Source organism: Anguilla anguilla, chromosome 4, assembly GCF_013347855.1.
Source record: "Anguilla anguilla isolate fAngAng1 chromosome 4, fAngAng1.pri, whole genome shotgun sequence".
NCBI lineage: Eukaryota > Metazoa > Chordata > Actinopteri > Anguilliformes > Anguillidae > Anguilla > Anguilla anguilla.
In genome coordinates this window covers 24,872,298-24,888,824 of record NC_049204.1, presented here as the reverse complement: position 1 = coordinate 24,888,824, position 16,527 = coordinate 24,872,298, and the positions used below count along the sequence as shown (strand labels likewise).

Here is a 16,527-nt window from a genome sequence, read left to right as displayed (position 1 = left end):
ACACACACATGTACTCATGCCCATGCCCACACACACACTCAATTCACTCAAATAAAATGAACACAGAAAGATGTGAGTGGAGTTTGCCCATCTGTGCTGTCACCAGCGCCCTGCCACTGAACCCCATCGCCTCCATAAAATGTATTTTTGGGAACCTTCCACATCACTTTAAAACCATCCTAAACTTTACTGGCATCTACTGGTTTACGGTTTACAGGTTTACAGTCTCATAAATGAAAGGATTTGGGGAAACTGTCTTAAGAAACTGAATGTGTGTGAATGCAAACCGTTAAAAGCATGTTGAATTGGTACTTCTGTCAGCACAAAATGGGTACAGAGCAGATTTTTTTGTTACAAACAGAAAGGCTTTCTGAGCCCTGAAAACATAATGGCATCCAGGCCCTGAGCTCAGTGACATGGGCCTGGCAGCAGAGGAGCCCTCAGCCCCAGTACTGCCCTGCCTGCAGACCTGGTCCATAACAGTGGGGTATCTCACCCGGGGGCGGGATTATGACCATAGGCAGACATTAAGGGAGGCCAGGGTTGGGGGGGCACCCAATCTGCAATCTGAATTCCAACCCCCACCAACTGGACCCCCTCTACCTCCCCCTCTGCCTCCCCTGGGTTAGTGCAGTGTTAGGAAATTTGCCACACCCCCCCCCCACAATTTGTAATTGCGATCTGATTACACCCCCCCCCCCCCCCCCAGATAGCCTGGCCCCCCTTTGCTTACACGTCAAACTCCGCCCGCGGTAATGGCCTGGCAAAGGGGGCGACATCCAAGCGGCTGGCACGGGCGAGGCCTGGCACCCTGATGAGTGGGCGGCAGCAGGTGGCACAGATGCTGCCGCCGCCACCTTCCATTGGATTTGAGGGTTTCTGCGGCAACCAGGTTGAGAGGTTAAACAAGCACCTGCCTTACAGCCAGCAGGGTGGAACTCGGCTGGGCGCTAGCACCACAACCATAAATCTGTGAAATCTTACCTTGTTTTTTCCCCCCTCTGTTTTACAGACTGGTCCAAAATCAATTATAAGTCATGTTTTTTTATGATTACCTGGAGCTTGTAAAAATATCACATTGTGAAATAAAATTGCATTACTATGGTTTATTATGCAGTTTCTTAGAAGGCACCCTCATTTAAGATCACTTACTTTAATTTGTACTTTGCATCGCAATCATTTAAATAGCTGGATATTTGCAAAAGCAGTGATTAAAGCTTACAATCTTGTGGTTACATCTGAAGTTCCCAATGCACTACCTCGCACTGCTACCTGTGAAAGCCCTTTTAGGTTAGTGTGGTTAACGGACACCCAGACTCTTTCTTTCTATTAACATAAACTACTTTATACAAAGTAATGCCTGGCACCACTATGTCAAAAGCTAAAATTATCCTTGCTTTATTATTGAAAGCACAGCTCCCTTGACTATGTTGTCCAATCTGTTACCTGAGCTAGTCTGGTTCATTAGGAACGATGGTATTATGCCCTTGTAGTCCATACCTTCTGCCTCACCAAATTTTAAGTAGAGAAGAATTCGTTGCCAGTTGTTCCAGCAGGCACCACTGTTGTTGTAGTACTCGTGCAGATGGGTGAATCGCAGGAGAACAGATGGTCAACCCAATCAATTTTGCGGGGCAGTGTGTAATGAAATGTGTCTGGCTATTGCAGGTGCTGGAGTTTTCTTCTCGAGGGGAACCCCGGACGAACACGTGCGCCTCCATTCATAGGTGGCGCAGACATTGCATAAAAAGTTGGAGAGCCCACAACTTGGTACGTTTGTTACCCTTCTGAGAAAAGTTAAATACGACACTTGAATTTGGCTACTTGCTTCTAAATTGAAGGCATGCAGTCTTTATGGATAAGTATAGACATTTTAGATTTAACTAGTCATTACAAAAACAAAGCAGTTACAATGAAAATTTCAATCAGGACGTTTAGGAATTGTAAAACATAGCACACATTACTACTTCCAGGCTGGATAAATGGATACTGCCAGGAATGCACGAAAACATTTGGAGCAATTAGCCTCTCGAGAGACCAGACAGGTTTCAGTTGTATTTTATATATAATAACTGAATATATCTCAATTTCGACAGGTCTGGTTTCGGTCTAAGAACAGTATTTTGGTTATTATTCGTTACTAGCAATGTGCAAACATTTGTGTGCAATCAATAATGATCTTCTAAAATGCAGTCCTCTGGTTTGTGATTCTCTGTAAGCTTATTAAACGCATGACGGAAACTTTTGTAAATACCTCCTAGTGAAATTATGCGTGTATGCCAGTATAAAGGTCAGCGTAGAATAATGTGTGTTACATAACACGTAGCCCATTCGGTCTGCTTGTATATTAGTCTTGAAAAGCGCGTTGCACAATAGTCCAGTGATACGATCCTCTCAATGAAAAGAAAGCGGTATAGTATTGAAAATTTTGTTGACAGCACTTTAGCCCTCGGCCAGAAAGTGTGTGTACGAGTACATCAAGCTGTTGCTATTTAGAAGTAGTATAATATATGTATGTTATACATAATAGGATACTCTTCAATGTTGTACATGTAAATTATTATATCACATTAATTCCATTTATACAGATTTTAGGTTAACAGTTAGGTTAATATATTTCGTTGTACTTATTTTTCTTATTATTATTCTTATTACTGTTGTTGTTGATGTTATTGTTGCAGCTGTTGCTGTTATTATTATTATTATTATTAGTAGTAGTAGTAGTAGTAGTAGTGTAAGTGCAACTATGTTGCTTGGTGAATTTGGTTGAGGCCTCCCAGCTAAAATCGCCGTGGTGCTTTAAGAGGCTGGCGCTTTGACATGTCCCTTGTTAAACAGATGGGCGCCCCGAGCAAGTGAGCGCGCAGAGCACGGAGCTATTAAAGAGAAGCGCTGATCGGAACCACTGCGAGAACTTTGTAGACTTGCAACTTCTAGATAAGGATAACGACGAATTACCGCAAACAGCAAAACACAGAATTACGGGTAAGTATGTCAGTCTGCACCTTCGTTTCTTAGCCTATGTAAATTTTTACCCCAGGCATTTTGACTGCTTGTTTCGAAATCTGCTACAGGTATTTATGAGATGCTGGGAGTGAGGAGCCAGTTCACCCAATCTGTGTTTTTTGTGCCATGCTGTAATAGCCTATATAATTGTAATTTATAGACAGCTGATATCATTTAACTCGTAAGTTTCATGTAGTGAATATAGCTAGTCGTGATGATACACAAGTGTATGTAATGTTGATTGCATGCATTTTTCACGCGGTGGGCTTCCAACATTTATTCCATCTATACTTATGCGCTAGAATTTTGAACCTTCCTTTAAACATCATCCGAAACAAAATTGAGAATTTGCTTAATTAAGAACAAAATTGTAACGCAAAGAGAAATATTTCCGCGCGGATGCGTCGCTCTGACTTGTTTTACTGTCCGACTGACAGATCAAGTAATTTTATTCCAACAAAATGCCAACACACAATTAGCTAATCATAGAGTGGCTTTGCCAAAATGCGGCAATAAACGCCTCGTTTCTGTGGCTGATTTTGGCTGGAGGCAAAATAGTCCCAGGAGCACTCTACTGGTATAAAACTATAGAAAAACAATCTGGACCCGGCCGGATCCCACAGCTACCGGGTAGACAGTTGTGAAGTAGCCCATAAATTAATTGTTTCACTTTTGAGTTGGGCAAGGATCTGTAAAATGTAGGTAGAATATTAGTCTTCATTTGCCTGTTGCTCTTACAAATTAACATTTTAAAAGAGTAAATCACACTGACAGACACGTTGTCAGAGTGCAAGCCTTGAATTCTTGCATCTTTTAGAATAATTTTTGTTCAAGTTGAATTTATGATTGCATTAATTTGCGCTTCACGCTAAACATTTGGCTTTTCTTTCTATTTTAATGGGTTCTTTTGTCAGGATTACTTCTGTTTTAATATAACCGGTTTTTGTATGGGATATTGTTTTTGCGATAAAAATGTATTACAAATTTCACAGGACGTAGCCTGTGTGAAATGTATAGGTCTAAATTTATGTATTATTCATGATACTTTAGACGTCGACTTATATGGCGCATATGGTCAATTGCATATAGAACACATTTGATTTATTCGATTCATAGAAGCTGAAGGTCTATGCGCTAGGTGGGCCAATGTGCCATGAAATTGGTATGACAATGTGTGTTTGAAAAACTATAGAATCATCTCTTCCTCATTTGTTCTTGGCAAGCAACAACAAAACAAAAAAAGACTACTAGTTATATCGCGCCGTATTTTCTCCAGTATGCTTATTGTGTAGCCTATAAAACGTCACCTTTATTTACCTTTCAAAGCACGACAGTTGGTTCAAATTATTCGTTTTAACGTGGAAACAGTGTGCCTTGGTTAGAGGCTTGTTGAATGTATATGGTGATTTAGAAAATAATACTTTAAGGAAACCCTAATAAAATTAATTTGCCAAATGCCATTATACAACATGCTTTTGAAGAGAGGTGCCAAGGACACGTTTAAAGTACAACGAGAACACCTTGGCTCTCCTAACGTGTTGGCTCAAGGTTTGATGTAGTTCCGATTTCTAAATCACTGCTAGAACTAACCCCTACTGCACTTACGGAGTGTATGTTAATTCCTGCATTGCATTACGTCGTTATTAATTCACGAAGGCCGTCAACTGTAATGAGTAATTTGAGTTTTTCTCTTCTTTAATCTGAAGTAGGTGTGGCAGTAGGCTACTGATCCACTACATGCACCCGCGCTTGCCCAGGGTGTAATCATCAGTAACGTGAGGAGGCTCCGGAAACTGTCCAGGGAAACGACAGCGAAATTGGATATTATAGACGGTTTTTTGGTTATTTTTTGTTTTAATGTGCCAGAGTGTTCCATTTACAGTTACACTAGTTCTCATTATCTATCCCAATTTTCCATATGCAGCAGGAATCCGTGATTGAACCAGCTCAACTTCAGATGACAAATTAAAGGCAATTCCTATATATTAAACACATCACAGTTTTCAATAAGGGTGGCTGTAGTATACAAGCTGGTAAAATGTTTTAAAGGTGTGTCTCATTCTTTTGCAATATTGGACTGAAAAGGTGAAGACACTCCCAAAAGACCAGCAAAACATTGTGTTTCAGGACAATTATGGATGCTTGCAAGAGCATCTTTTATTTGTGGTTTATAGTAAATCGCTTAAAGACAGTGCATTAATACATGAGGTCAGCCAACATGGTGATCTGACCTGAATGGCCTCCTTCAAGGTGTCCATTTCCTTCTAAGATTGCTCTTCAAATATTCATCACCCCAATAATCTGGAGCTGTTTGATAACTGACACTGGGACTGGTTTTTATCATCTACAAGCAGCATCTCTGCATGTGGAGTGCCATTAATGATATCCCTTTAGCCACACGTCCTGAGTTCAGGGGCTATTAACTTGTCTGATGTTGGGAGGCGGAGTGGCCTGTTCGAATAGAATCTGCTGACAGTGAATAGTGCTGCTTGGGCTCTGTTTTCTCCCCTAAATCGGGGAGGTGTGCAGTCGTTTGAGCTGAATTCTGTGACCGCTGGAGTGTCTCTTCTCAGTCCCGGATCAGTTTCATCCATGAATGTTATTAGCGCCCTGCATCCGTGAATGCGTCGGCAGTTACAGGCTAAGAGCTTCCTCTTGCCTCTCGACATAAAGGGGATTAGCAGACTCGGAATCAGCGTTTGTCTGCTGAATTGAAGCCTGCACTACAGTAGCTGCACTGCTTCTAGTATCAGTATATGTTTTGTGTACTTTTGTGTTTTCCTGTTGTTGGAGACTAGAAGTTACCATCTGTCGCCAGATTTTAATCTTGTGTTGCTTGTGACCCTCTTGTTTCTGCTGAAGCCATCTCAGTCTCCCTGTCACTCTCACCCCTCAAAGTTGACTTTTAAAATGGCTGACTTCGCTGACTTTCACTCCCCCGGCCTTAAAAATGAATGACGGGCGCAGAATGCAATATATATATATATATATTTGATATTTCCCTGTTGGGATCAGTCTGTTCCTGTCACTACACCAAGCCACAACACACGGATCACTCTGGATGTTTGAGATTGTGAGTGCTGACCACTCCTCTCTCTGCCCATTTTGCTCCCTCTTGCATAGTTCTGATTGATGTAACATGAATATCTTTTTGAAAACTGAACCTTATTTTTAAGGATTAGCATGCCACACTCCCCCCCCCCCCCACACACCCCCACACCGAGGCCCAAGTGTGGACCCTCTGTGTAATGTTATATTTTCAGCTCCAAAACTCTCCATGTGGATGGGGAGGGGGCCTTGATGGGGACATGGACTCCCCTGCAGAGCGTTACTCTGGACAGTCTCACTTGCAGCTGCCCCCCTTCCCCCCACACACACACACATATAAATCATTCATGCTGTGATTTTGAAGGTATATTAATGATGCAAAGATGATGGGTTTGACTGCTCAGATTTTTATTCTGTCTGACTTGTGAGAGGGGTTGCCACTTTTTAAAGACGCCCCTTCACCTTTGCTGTGTCTTCACTCAAATCCACGACCCTTTCACCTGGAGCAAGGCTGTTGGGTGTGGCTTCTTGTTCTATTCTAATCAGCTCGGTGCTGTCTGTATGTAGGGAAAAAGAAGATACATTTCCCCGCTTTCGTGGGAATACTAGGAGCAGCCCTTGTTCACCCCCCATGCGGGAGGAAACAGTCTCCAGGGACAGTGTGCAGAACACTTTAAAGCTCAATCTAGCCATCAGCATGTGGTCCTCACTAGGTACTAGAGGGGGGTCCCCGCGTGGTCTGAAATTTGTGACACAGACAATCACGACAGTCACATTGAAATTCTGGTGGAGTGGAGGCAGCCGTTCTACAGCTGACAAAATGCAGGGTCTCCTTTAGCTGGCCTGGGCTGTTAGAGCTGTCGGTTTCAGGTGACCCAGAGAACACGCCCCGTCCAGGGGTAGGAGATTTTTTTTTAGAGTACTTGTGTCCCACATCTGAGTCTTCACTGGAAACAGCTTTGCTGTGAAGACAACAAAAAAAAAAAAGAAGAAAATCCTTGTCCGCTAATGTGTCCTGTGGATTTGATTAATGTTGCAGTCACTTAAAGAGAAAATCAAAGCTATTGTGCTCATGTCTGTAGTGGGTTATGTCCTTTTAAGGCTGCTTGTGCTGGATCATAATGATGAATGCGTTTAAAGGAACTGACAGGTCATTTATAACGTTTAAAACAGGGCAGACATTTACCAGGCCAGAACGGTGAGGATTATACTTCAGACTTGTTGGGAGTGAATAGTAGCAAAGTCTACGTTTTTGTATGTGAACTGACACACCACAGAAGGAATGAATGTGCAAGTAGCCACTTTTCTGTGGTCACTGCATTATTTTAAAAGGTCAGCAGTCTTAAGTGTTTTGTCCCTCCTTGAAAACGCATGCTCAGCAGAAAGAGAGTGTGAGTTTCTCCACATCGTCTGCCTGGATGTGCCTGGGCTAAATTGGCGATTTAGTGTGAACAGCTGTATTTTTAATTATAGGACTTTATCTCCATTATTTCTGCTTTGACCTGCATCAGCGTGGCAGAGGCAATGAGGTAAATTCAATCCGACCGCAGCGTGTGCTGCTCTGAACTTACATAATAATAAATAACCATATTTAGCTAAGGTTGCATTTTTCTTATATTCTTATTCAGCACTTTTTGTTGCTGGGAAACTGCTGAATTTATAAAGTTTCATGAAGGGATGGAAATACGTATGGCACTCACTTAAATACGAAATTGTACTCAAAGATAAGGGCATACTGGAGTGTGTTTTGATTGAATAAAAGCTGTTGTGTGTGGGGGATGTGGTGATCTCTGTCTGTTATTGTCGTTGTCCCTAAAATACTCAATGGCTGGACTCTTGTGTCAGGCTCTATATATAGTGGGGATCTGAGGACTTTGACGGTCCTGGAATATTGTGTGCATTCACAGCTGACAGCGACCTCCTTCATGTTCACTCTCAAAAAAGACGTGTGAATATCTAGCACACTTTTTGTGTTACTACTTTTGTGTTAATTTCAAAACATTTTGTGTCAGAGTTACTACTTTTGTGTTACAAATAATCAATTTATGTGTTGCAAAGGGTCCTTTAATGTGTTAAAAATTACATTGTTTCGAGAGTGGTGGTCAATAGAAAGCATGCTTTGTGAACTTGTGTCTTTGTCAAAACGCTGCTTTGAAATGGCATGTTAAAAGTTTGTAATGGCGTAAATTAAATGAAGTTGCCAAGGGAATCCGTGTTGTCCCGGCTGTCCATGCTCCCATGTTGCATGGCAAATGCATATATATTTATCTCATCTCAATGAAATATTTGGATCCAACGTCTGATGTACCCCACAGCCTGGCATCAGACTTTGATCGATACTGCACATAATTGACTGTAGCATTGCTCAGGCAGGGCGGGGGGGGGGGGGGGGGGGGGGGCGGGGGGGGGGGAATCGGGGGGGTCATAAATGTGCAATGGTCTGTGTCCCTTCATGCTCCAGCAGCTCCTCTGGGTGACTGCACAGCTGTAGTCTGCTTGCCTGAGTCTGCTGGGCATGCAGCGCAGTTCTCCAGCGCAGGGGCTGCGCAGCTCAGCCTGTGGGCTGCAGGGTCACCCCGAGCGGCAGCTAGCAGAACAGTTTTCTGGTCTCAGATTTCTGAGGAGGCCTGCAAAATGGAGGGCCTGGCTTACTGAGAGCTTTAGCATGTGCAAGGCCTTTTAGCACACGCCAAACGAATAACACAACCAATGATTGGTGAAAAACAAAATAGCACAACCAATCATTGGTCATGTTATTGATTTTGCATGTGCTAGAAGGTTTTGCATGTGCTGAAGGTCTTAGTAAATCAGGCTGTGAGATGAATAGGCCTATGAATATTACCGACCATTCCATGATTGGCAGAAAAAAAGCTTGGGGATACACGCAGTTTTAAAAATGTGTTTCCAATGCTTGTGCTGCAGGTATTTCTGTCATGTCCCCGTAAGGAACGTGTATTTGTTAAGGCTCGGCCAGTGTTTGAAAAGTCTTCCTGTGTCCTTTCCTGTGTTTCGCTTTGTCTTTATAAACACTCCGAGGGTTAATTCAGTTACGGGCAGGGACCGTGCGACGTCCACAGCGTTCGTCAGACTCCCTCTTTTCCTTGTTCCTGACCTCTAATTACTTTTGGATGAGGGCCACAGACAAGCTGTAAATAATGACAAATCAAGCCTGTTTCTGTGTTACGGTTCTGCTGAGCTTCCCCCATAAATTATCATCGGGCCGCGTTAGGGGGGGCGCTTGGCGGTTTCTTCCTGACTGCATCTTTAATGATGGCGGGAGGCCTAATGAAATGATGCCGGTGTGGCGTGCCCTGGCGCGGGGGGGTTTGGAGGATGGATGGAGAGAGAGGCTGGGGCGTCTTTCCTAAATGCCATTTATTTCTTCATCTGCTAAGAGGGGGGATTTGTCATTGTTTGTTTGACCGTTTAGGCCGTGTACGTGAGCGCTCAAGGCTTCTCGGTTTAAACGTGCTGTACAATGAAAGGAATGGCTGTTGAAGTTAATGGATGCTTTGGGGGGGGAGGGGGGGCTGGCTAATTCCCTTTGTTTCTTCTCCCCTCTGAAGACTTGGAAAACAGTCCATATAGATGAATGGAGTGAGAGCGAAAGTGTGGACGACGGAGGAAGAGGGACGTAGCCAAGAGGGGAAAATGAGCTGAGCAAATTCTCCTTTTTTCACCGATTCACTGATCACTGTAAAATAAGGTTCTCCTCGTGTAAAGTCCCTAATGAGCCCCCACCCCCCCCCCCATTTTAGCGCGTAACAGTTCAGTCAGGCTGTGGGGAGCGGCACAGACGGCAGTACAGCGATCGTGGACCCGCTGTACTGCTAGCGGTTAGCGGTGGGTTTTTTTAATGTGTGTAATAAAGGATGCCTGCCTGCCTTTATGCAGCTGAAGGGGTGTCCCTGTGCTATTCACGGACTGTAATGGATCTGCTGGGAAATGGTGCACGGGTCATGACTGACTGCTCTCATCTGAACTCCAGCTGATGTTTCAAATGACTGCCAAGTACACCACTTCCATTATTTGTGTTGGGTTGAGCCCGGGCGCTCATGCTAACAAGTGACATGTAATTAGTTAGGCTTTGGTCTCGGAGTGAATTGCTCCGGGCAGCGCCCTGTTGAAGCAAGGCTGTGAGCGTGTGAGCTGCGTGCCTGTGCTTGCAGTGAGCTGCTCTCATTGGCGCTGCTCGGGTTGATTAGCTGTGATGCTCTGCTGCTCTGCGTCGCTCTGCTTTTGAGAGAGGACATGTCCTGTGCTGAAAGAGAGGCTTGTCCTGTGTGTGTGTGTGTGTGTGTGTGTGTGCGCGAGCACAAGCTTGAATGCTTTGGTATGTGCGTGGATACTTGTGTGATATGTGCATGTCAAATGTGCACACACATGTACGGGTGTGAATGTGTGTGAATGTGTATATGTGTGTGTGTATGTGTGTGTGTATTTTATGTTGAAAGACAGAGATTATCCACAGCAGATCTCCTGACAGTCGTGGTCACGGTGCTCCAGGTTCCGGGCAGGTTCGCCTGCGGTGTGATGTGATAAAACATTTCTGAGGGTCGTGTGGTGCTGCCATCTGCCCCGGCCCCTCAGTCACACCAGCGCTGCCCCCGTCGGCAGGCAGGGGGCGCCGCTCGGCTCCCGTCCCACCCATCACACAGATCCAGTCTCACAGCTGCTTTTTCATTTCCTGTACACCACACGCTGTTTACCTTCTCTTCCGCTTATTTAGTGTGCTATCAGAACAGCTCGTGCAGACACCCTGCCGTCCAACAGCCATGAGCGAAGGTCCTGGGGGAGACAGGGGTTGGCACGACCCCCCCATTAAATGCCCCCCCCCCCCCCTCCAGTATTATTACATTGTATTGAGTGGTACTGGTAGTGCATTTCCTGTTTGTTGCTGCCCCTGAAGTTGAAATGAGATCTGTGTCCTTGGAAACAGCATGAGTGAGGATGTTTGACTTTGCATTGTGCTTCCCCCGCCACGAGGAGCCCCTGAATGACCACAGACGTGTGATAGACAGATAAGGTGGCGGTCTCGCGTGTGGGAACACATAACAATGGCCGGCCGGAGGAGGGGGGGCGCAGACATGGGGTCAAATACCCAAACCCTCCTCGCTCAGATACTTAGGGTGCTCCATCACCTTCAGCTGTCCCCTGACACTGCATCCATTTTGTCCTCTCTCCTTCTCTTTATCTGTTCTTCCTCCCTCCTCTCTTCCAAACCCCCCTCCCCCTTTCCAAATGCTCCAGATACCTGCTTCTGTCACGCTGTCCACCCTGTAGTTGTTAGTCTTTTTGATGGGCTTGTTGTGATGGCCTGGTGTCATGTTTTAACCTTGATTTGTAACACAAGCTTAACAGGAACAATAGCGTCTTATATAACCAGTGCTCATTACTGAAGATGTGTGCACCCGTGAAAGGTGATCTAATTACACCTCTTCTGGTTTCTTCCGCTGAGCAAATGACTGCTGGAATGTGCCGTTGATGAATGACTGAGGCATCGCCAGTATTAATGATTGTGCTGCTGTATTCATTACCTCTTAATGCACTGGTAATGCAACAGTAATCATCCTACAAATAATAGCGATTAAGCCAAATGTCAGTGCAGTAGACATGCATACTTCAAGCCCAGCTGGCAAATGCCAACCTGTCATCTTTGCTTATTGGCTGGAGCTTAACTATTAACTTACTGTATGGCAGGGAATGGTGGTGTGTATGTAATGTGCACATGTAAGATGGTCACAGTAATTTGGTGGGGGTGCAGGGTTCACTCCGTGTAGCAGCTGTGTAACTCTTGCCAGGCCATGTAGTAGATGCAGAGATAACTGGGGTGTTCAATCCAAGCTCTCACACAGGGCAGGCTACGCAGTAGGTAAATGATAATCCTGGATGGGCTAGGTGACCTGATCTGGTCCTTACGTGTTCAGAAGTTCTGGGATGTGGAGTGCACTCCCGAACGCTGTCTGGTTTTCTGGAAATTCAGAGCATTCAGTGTGCTGCCGTTTGTAAATTCTGAGCACTACACCTTGGGAGGACTCGGTGCGCTCACTGGTGACAGTTGAGTGTCTGATCGTTCCAGTCTAAAAAACAAACATCATTTGTAAATTAACTGATTTCTGTGAGCTCCACGAACCACAGAGCATTGAAATCAGAGCAGAATTTCAGAGTGAATTTATGAACGAACTGCTTACGTTTTGCATGTTCTTTGTTCACAGGGCGTGAGTGGAGAGACAGGAAGCTGTCACGGGGGGAGCGGAGGACGGCTTGGGACAGGTGGACAGAGTTCCTGTGAAGAGGGAGGCATCTCTGGAAACAAACTGACACTGACACGAACCTGACGCTGCAGCCACGCTGAAGACCGAGCGCTTTCTGTCAAACATCAGCTCGGCCTGCCACTCTCCCCGCTCAACAGGACAGCTGAGATACCGCCGCCATTTCCCCCAGTTCCGTTCACACCACTAGCATCGGGAAGAAGGACGTCGTGTCACTCCTCAGTGTTAGCTGCGTTTTCCTTGGGTCTGAAACCAGGCCTACTGGGCAGAATCGCTGTCAGCTCCTTGATTTAATGCACAATTGGCTTGTGTACGTAAGCCTACCAATCAGAGACACTTATCCAGCTTTGCTCAGACTAATGGCCAATTTAGCAACCAGAGCCCTAAGGTCAGTCAGGTCTATACACTCGGCCATCGATTAGCATCGCCTCTGATCTCATTAGTTATATTTCCTGCCCTCGCTTGCTTGTTTGTTCACATTATCCGTTGCCCCTTCAGCATATGCTGTAAATAGCAAGTGTTGTGTCAGTTCCTTTACAGATTGCTGAGCCCTCCCCCCTCCCTCCAACTGTAATTACTGTGTGCTGTATACAGCACCTGGATGTGAACGTCCCATCTGCCGACCATTAGCCTCTGGCGAGCGGGTTGGAAGACGCTGCGTTTTCATTGGGTTCTTTATGCGCTCGGGGCAGCTTGTTGTGTCATGTCCAATCAATACACTCCAGCGCTTCTGAAAACGAGAGCGGAGATGGCGTCGGTGTAATAAATTGGCCTGTTGTTGTTTCCCACCTCCAGTTCAGTCGCTTTCGAGCAGGGTGATCAGCTCCGGGCTGAGTTAGATTGATTTCTTGTCGCGTGTGGGCATTTTTTTTTCTTTGTGTGTGCGTGTGTGTGTGTGCGTGTGTGTGTGTGCGCGTGCTTTTGTGCCAGGCCTGTCATAACTCCAGAGTCGCTCAGAGCTAGCACGCGGCCGCCTTCGTAGCCTGCCTCAAACCTGGCCAGCCTGTCGGCGCACCCCACCATCCAGACGGTCTGTAAGTTCTGCCGCCGGGCCCCTTGGAGGATGAGCGATGTCCCCACGCTGGACTACGAGGTGCTGTCCCCAGGCCCCTCGCTCCCCGGGGCCCCCACCAGCCCACCGCTGGCGGGCGACGCCGAGCAGAAAACGGCCCTGGCCTTCGTAGGCATCCTGCTGCTCTTCCTCGTCTTCCTCCTGGTGCGCTGCTTCCGCATCCTCCTGGACCCCTACAGCCGCATGCCCTCCTCGTCCTGGACCGACCACAAGGAGGGGCTGGAGAGGGGCCAGTTTGACTATGCGCTGGTTTAGGGGAGACCCGCGGGGCACCCCTCTTTTAGGCCTGGCTCCCTCCGTCCTCCCGCAAGAGAGGAGAGGACCAGTGCACCCTCTTTAGGAGTCAATGCACAGACACTGGCTAAGCCCCTCTAGCATAGCGTTTCCTACTGAAACACCTCTTGAGTAGGCCCCCCTAAGCACACCGCTGTGCGAGGAACACATGCTGTATTTGGAGCTGGGGTCCCTTTTGTTCTGGGTAGTGGCTTCAGTTGCCGGGAGGCTAGCAGAGCCATTAGAAAACTCACTGAACACAACACAGCACTCGCCATCACTGTCCTTTCACTGCTTGATTATAGAGCCCGGGGGATGATGATCTGCACAGCAGCAGTAACGTGCCAATATCTGGCTTTTATGTTTGACTGCGTTTATGTTTATCCTTGGCACCAGTACAGAAAAAAACGGGGTTTTGCTTGGGATGGGTGCAATAATACCAGCTGATGGCAAAAAAGATAATGTTGATCCCAAACACGTTAATGTGCTTGGAGGCAGATGGATGGAAAAAGAAGGGAAATTAAACTGGTGAATTGTACCCCTCCATCCCCATTCTTGTAGTCCTGCGAGTCTTTCCAGTAACTGTCCAGCAAACTGATGGTAAATGTTTGGATTGTGTTTTAACGATGTTGTTTACAGGAGTTGATTCCCTTTAAGAAACCTGGCCAGATGTTTTGCTTCATACTGTAGTCACATGTTAAAATGTGTAGGCTTTTGCCTGATGAAACATAGTAGCTCTGTCTGTCTATAACCGAAAAAAGCCATATCTGTAGAAGACCTATAATTGTATTGCTATTGGTCTTTCTCTTTGCTCTATCCTACCTGCCAAGCTTGGTGAAACCTGTTGTGTATGAGAGAAACTTTTAGAGACATCGGAAATGCTTTATTTTTGTATTCTGACTCTGGTTTAGAGTCTCTTTTTGCAAATATTCAGTAGTTTCTCTTGGTTTTGTAGCTCTCAGTGTTGTAATTGGATAATGAGTAGCCAAGCTTCGGGAATTAAGTACAAGTTTGAAGAGATTGTGTTTTGCTCACTTTTTTCCAAGATTTGTAAGTAGATTGGATATTTTTCCTACTGTTCTTTTTTTGCTAAGCAGAAATTGTGTTTAATAAAATGGGGGTTTTCTTCTCTACTCAGTGTGCCTCAGAGTTTCAACATGAATGAAATGTTGACGGTTTGAATGTATTTTTCTTTTGCAAATCAATAGGAACAGCAGAAATCTGTTGCACAAGCACAAAGCACTTTTAATCACTAGACCAGTTGTAACCAGCCCTGTTCCTGAATATTTGCCATCCTGTAGGTTTTCACTCCAGCTCCAACAAAGCTCACCTCATTCGACAGCTAAAGAGCTTATAGAGCTGCTATTCAGTAGAGTCAGGTGTGCCACATTAAGGCTGGAGTGAAAACCTGCAGGACGGTAAATCTCCAGGAACAGGGCTGGTTACTGCTGCACTAGACTGTCAGTTGCAGGAAATCAATGTTCTCAAAAAATTGAATTCAGACACAAATCATTTAAAAATATAACCCACAATTTTTATTGCCATTCATGTTTCTGGTAAAAGGTAAAAAACAAAACAAAACAAAAAACCAAATAAGAATCGTCAATAACCGGCAGTACAGATTTCAGATGTATGTGCCCAGACTCAAAAAAAAATTTTTTTTGAATCTTCCCAGCAGTATGAAAGAAATGTTTGCTAAATGAGACATTATTGGACTAGAAAGAAGTTCAGCCAGGCCTTGGGCATGCTATGGCTCAATTCGTGGTCATGGAAACCCAGGTACAGTTTCAGGCAGATATACAGCTCTTGGGCCCGAATGCTACTCCTTCCTGAGCTCTTTTTGAAAAGGAAATATGTAAGTTTTTTTCCTAAAAAAATTGCAAGCTATTTGGTTTCTATGGTAGCAGTGTGTTTCAAGTTTGACACTGAAGCTGAGATACAGTACACACACACACACATTCCGATTTTGGCATGTAGTGGCAAATAAAACGAACAGAAAGAGATACAAAGTATACAAGGTCCCATGTTAAACGGTTATGCATAAATATAGCTCAGGCCGTTGTACAGTGCAGTAACGATGTTCAGAGAGCAAAAAAAATAAAAAAATAAAAATCACTGTTTAGCACCAGATATATAAAACTAGACACTCTCAAATGGTGAAGTGCCTGAGTGCTGAGTTTGCATGGTTCCTCCAGGCTTAATTCAGCTTATTTTGTTGTAACTCCGTGGAAAGCGCTGTACCTACATGAAGTCGCTTGAGCTCCACATTCCTTTCTGGTTTTTCTACAAAAACATTATTACTGCTACGAGCTCAGAGACTTTGAGTTGGACAATATGTAAACAGTGGTCTCTATGGCGATGTTCTAAAAATCGGTGCAGGGTGCCGACTGTCATACAGTTTTTGAGCAAGACAAGCTTAATCAGCACTTTAAGGCCTTCAATCATGTGTTTAGAATGATGTTTCTTTTTTTGCTTTTGGCAGCCGTGAAGCTTTTTAAAATAACAAAAAAAAAACAAAAAAACAAAAACAATCTACATTTCACTTAAAAATATACAATTTAATTTTCAAGAAGCAAGTTTAATAATATTGGTTTTCAGCATTGAGACAGAACGGACAGACAAAACACGCAACAACAAAACAAAAAAAACTAATAAAATGTCACTTTTTTGCAATCAAGATTCAAGACTGCGATTTTTCACTTTTTGTACAGAGTGAAAGTTGGAATTGTTTAGCACCATTCTCTCTTAAAGAAAAAAGACATGACGTGTGTGCGGACCTGATGAGGGCTCGTTTTACATGAGGTTCAGTGTTTGCTTGCGCTAGCCCGCCTCTCGAAACAAAGATGTACATTAGCC

General features: G+C 44.8%; 1 protein-coding gene across 2 annotated transcripts; it reads left to right on the top strand.

Annotated features, from left to right (window-relative positions):
- Positions 1-2,813: 2,813 nt before the first annotated feature.
- LOC118226561 (cortexin-1) lies at positions 2,814-14,804 on the top strand. 2 transcript variants are annotated; one of them, XM_035416308.1, is made up of 2 exons: positions 2,814-2,985; positions 12,270-14,804. In XM_035416308.1, exon 2 carries the CDS (start codon positions 13,390-13,392, stop codon positions 13,651-13,653), a length of 264 nt encoding a protein of 87 aa, XP_035272199.1. In that variant the 5' UTR covers positions 2,814-2,985; positions 12,270-13,389; the 3' UTR covers positions 13,654-14,804. The 2 variants fall into 2 exon arrangements, with proteins under 2 accessions (XP_035272199.1, XP_035272200.1); XM_035416309.1 differs by lacking the exon at positions 2,814-2,985 and adding an exon at positions 7,466-7,583.
- The last annotated feature ends 1,723 nt before the right edge of the window (positions 14,805-16,527 follow it).

Bases quoted from the DNA above. Each gene is read 5' to 3' on its own strand.
- LOC118226561 (XM_035416308.1), top strand. From the start codon at position 13,390: ATGAGCGATGTCCCCACGCTGGACTACGAGGTGCTGTCCCCAGGCCCC.